Source organism: Bidens hawaiensis, unplaced genomic scaffold, assembly GCF_021521415.1.
Source record: "Bidens hawaiensis isolate Kalapana, Puna unplaced genomic scaffold, B.hawaiensis_p1.1 tig00025231_1, whole genome shotgun sequence".
Lineage (NCBI taxonomy): Eukaryota > Viridiplantae > Streptophyta > Magnoliopsida > Asterales > Asteraceae > Bidens > Bidens hawaiensis.
The window spans coordinates 157,370-160,676 of NW_027494027.1; the positions used below are offsets into that span (position 1 = coordinate 157,370).

The 3,307-nt window shown below is 34.8% G+C and overlaps 1 protein-coding gene across 1 annotated transcript; it reads right to left on the reverse strand.

The window, feature by feature from the left end:
- Positions 1-371: 371 nt before the first annotated feature.
- LOC143571216 (chromatin remodeling protein EBS-like) lies at positions 372-3,008 on the reverse strand. The gene is made up of 5 exons (XM_077056704.1): positions 2,930-3,008; positions 2,060-2,402; positions 1,894-1,962; positions 811-949; positions 372-730 (listed from the first exon to the last, which is right to left on the reverse strand). Exons 1-5 carry the CDS (start codon positions 3,000-3,002, stop codon positions 704-706), a joined length of 651 nt encoding a protein of 216 aa, XP_076912819.1. The 5' UTR covers positions 3,003-3,008; the 3' UTR covers positions 372-703.
- Between the last annotated feature and the right edge of the window lie 299 nt (positions 3,009-3,307).

The window sequence follows — 3,307 nt, forward strand, 5'->3', positions numbered from 1 at the left end:
CAAATGAGGGAAAAAGACTTGTCTAAAGTAAGAAAATCTATAATTACAAAATTAGTTTTGTATAAAAGAGCATATAACACTTGCACATAAAAGAGCATATATATACTTGCACATACAATTCTCATCGTTCTCTATTTAAAATTCCATGTATATATTCAAACCCCAATACGACTACCATGATTGATAAGAAAAAGCATGCTAAAGTATTTTTAATTCGACCAATTTAACTTATCTGAAAAAAAAAAAACAAACTGACCCGTTATCAAGACATCACTTCCACAACCGAATCCAACAACCATAAGACAGACTCATACTTCACTTAAAAAGATATAAACACACACATATAAAAATGTACGTATCTATATATATGTGTATAGATGCATACATGTCTATATGTCTGTGTGCACACACAAAGATAAGACAAATATCCAAGTAAAGGAATAGTGGAAGTTCCAATTCTAATTTCAAGCTTAATTTGTTCTTCACAAACTCACTAATTTTAACCTTTTGTTCCCTACAGCTTTGACAGACAACACTAGTCTAGGATTAAACAAGGCAAAGATTCTTTGACAGTTATATTTCACACAATAAATAACATAAAACTTATTCATTGTGCAAGCAAACTCTCTTCTTTGCACTATACAATTTCTCCCACAAGAAGCAAACTCCGCAGCTAATTTAACTCCACAAAATCATTACCTCATCATCGCTTTCTGCGCTTTGTTTCCACCTGCATCAGTCACGTACTGTCCGTTTAGATAACCAAAACACACGTAATATAAACAAAGCAAACATCTGATTAATATAAACCTTGGCATCAGAAGATGGTGATACAGGGAATGAGTTTGACGGTCTTTTGGCATCGTCATCAGATGAGCAGTCAGAGCACAAAAACTGGTCTAATTTCTTTGCCTCATCAATTGTCATCCCCATGCAATTCGGATGAAACCTGCATAAGTTTAAAAAGCAAGTAAAACAGAACTCGTTTAGATATGTGTGTACATATTTGCAGGTTATTCTAGTTGGACTATCGCCCACAAATTGCATAATAGTTCGGTCATGTTTAAGATATCCTGATGACAGTCATGTAACCAACTAAATAGTACCAAAATATACGAACATGTATATATAAGCCACATATAATGATATTAATTAGTGCATTTATAGATGTGCATGCATGGATGCATCTGTTGGGAGAGGAAGAAAAAACAAACCAACTCTATATAAATGAGGGAAAACATAGAAATGTATTCCATTTAAATTGAACAAATGAAAGTAGCATTTTGTGTAAATTCTAGAACCAGTTGAATAACATCATTAGGAAGTTTTGAGTACAAGCAGGAAACATTGTAGAGACTTAAAATAATAAAGAGAGACCTCAAACAGGAAAACATGATAATGTTGCCATGTAAAAAATCGAGGGCGCTCAAATATGCTGACCTACTTAAGCCATAAATGACAAACTCTTGATGAGATAAAAAGTCTTTTCAATAAGATATAAAATTATGTGATTATTCTATTTATAGATATGCATGACCTTTTTAAGTGTAACGCATTGGATAGGATATGAAATCAAGTTTCACCCTTCCAGATATGTTATTACATTTAATTATAAAAACAATTATAACATATTCTTTAATTCACAAGTAAATTAGTGATGTGTGTAGACTAAAATCCTTCAACAATTTATAAGACTTTTCTTATTATGGGAAAAAAGTCATCACTATGTTAGATGGTTAGTAAAACTCCACTTGCATAAATATTCCTACCATCTTACTTGAAACACATATACCTTAACAAGCTAAAATAAAACAAGCTTCTTACTTGAAACACATTTACCATCATCATGCAAATTTCAATATATTTATTCAGTCAAACAATATATATATATACCAGTCCTTGCATCCTTCACATTGCACCATCAAGTCATCCGGGTTGTATGGCATTTCACATTTGCAGTACCTTTATGTCAAAAAACAAAACGCCATTAGTTTACACAAAACTCAAATTCACACCAAAAACCACGTGACTTGTGAAACAACGAACAAATAATACTCACACTGCAACACGATCAGGAGTGAATCCACCCGTAGACGCCTTGTACTCAAACCTACAGAAGTAATCCTCAGTACCAACATTATCAAGCTTGGTATAGTTCTTGAAAGAGTGAACTATACACTTTCCTTCAATAGTGTGAGCGCTCTGCATATCATAATGATCTGAAAGAAACAGCTCTTTGACTCCATGAAACTGTCTCCTTCCACCCATGGATTCCTCGGGGCGATAGTACCACCTGACCCTAACTTTGACATTGTTCCTGTGATCAGCTTCAAGCTTCTCCACTCGAGCGACGTATGGAGGCTTATCAGAATCAGAAGGCCTCATTAACACACAGTCTCCAGCTGCGAAATCAAGTCAAAATCAGTACCTAAACGCTAGAAAGCTGTTCAAAACCAACATGTATGTATATATAAAAATCCTAGTTTTTGGAAGTTTGTTATAATCAAAAGGCCTCATTAACACACAGTCAAAATTAAGCGCTTAAACCGTAGAAAGATGGAAATGAAGATGTATATACAAAATATCCTCTTTTGTGAAGGCTTATCAGAATCAGAAGGCCTCACTAAAACACTGCCAAAGCAATTCAAAATCGAGTTCAAAATCAAAATGTAGATACAAAAATCCACTTTTGTGGAAGCTTATCAGAATGCCTCATTAACACACAGCCAAATCAGCTCAAAATCAACACTTAAACCCACCCTAGAAAGATCAAAAAAAAGAAAAATCCTGTTTTTATCAGAATGCCACATTACCACACAGTCAGCAGCTGCAGCTGGCAAATGATAAAGCCTAGAAAGGTGAAATAAAAGTTGAAAAAGACAATCTGTAGCTTATACATTGAAGCATGAGATAGATATAATAGACATACGTCTTACAACTTTGTTGGTGCCTTTGATAGTGTAGGAATCCAAGTCTTTCTTTCCAGGTTTCGTCTTAGCCATTATTACTCAAATGGATCTGAGACTGAGACTAGTTAAAAAAATAAATAAAATAAGAGGAGCGTTAGAGTTAGAATAGAAAGAAACCCTAGATTTTAGGTACTAGTGTTTGTAGGAATTGAGTGGGTGCTAGTGACAGTGTTACCATTAAAGCTTGCAATATAACGGCACGCATCGATCTTCACAATATCAATTACCACATTACACCTCTCTTTCACTCTCTCCCATAAATCAAGAATGCCACATGATAATAACAAGAGCACCACTGGTGGGGCGCCACGCCATCCCCACCCAACCCGTGAAGCCAG

Excerpts from the sequence above, each read along its gene's own strand:
- LOC143571216 (XM_077056704.1), bottom strand. The coding sequence starts at position 3,002 with ATGGCTAAGACGAAACCTGGAAAGAAAGACTTGGATTCCTACACTATC. Across the intron at positions 1,963-2,059 it reads ACTCCTGATCGTGTTGCAGT|GTACTGCAAATGTGAAATGC; the intron begins GTGAGTATTATT and ends TTTGACATAAAG. Across the intron at positions 950-1,893 it reads TGTGAAGGATGCAAGGACTG|GTTTCATCCGAATTGCATGG; the intron begins GTATATATATAT and ends AAACTTATGCAG.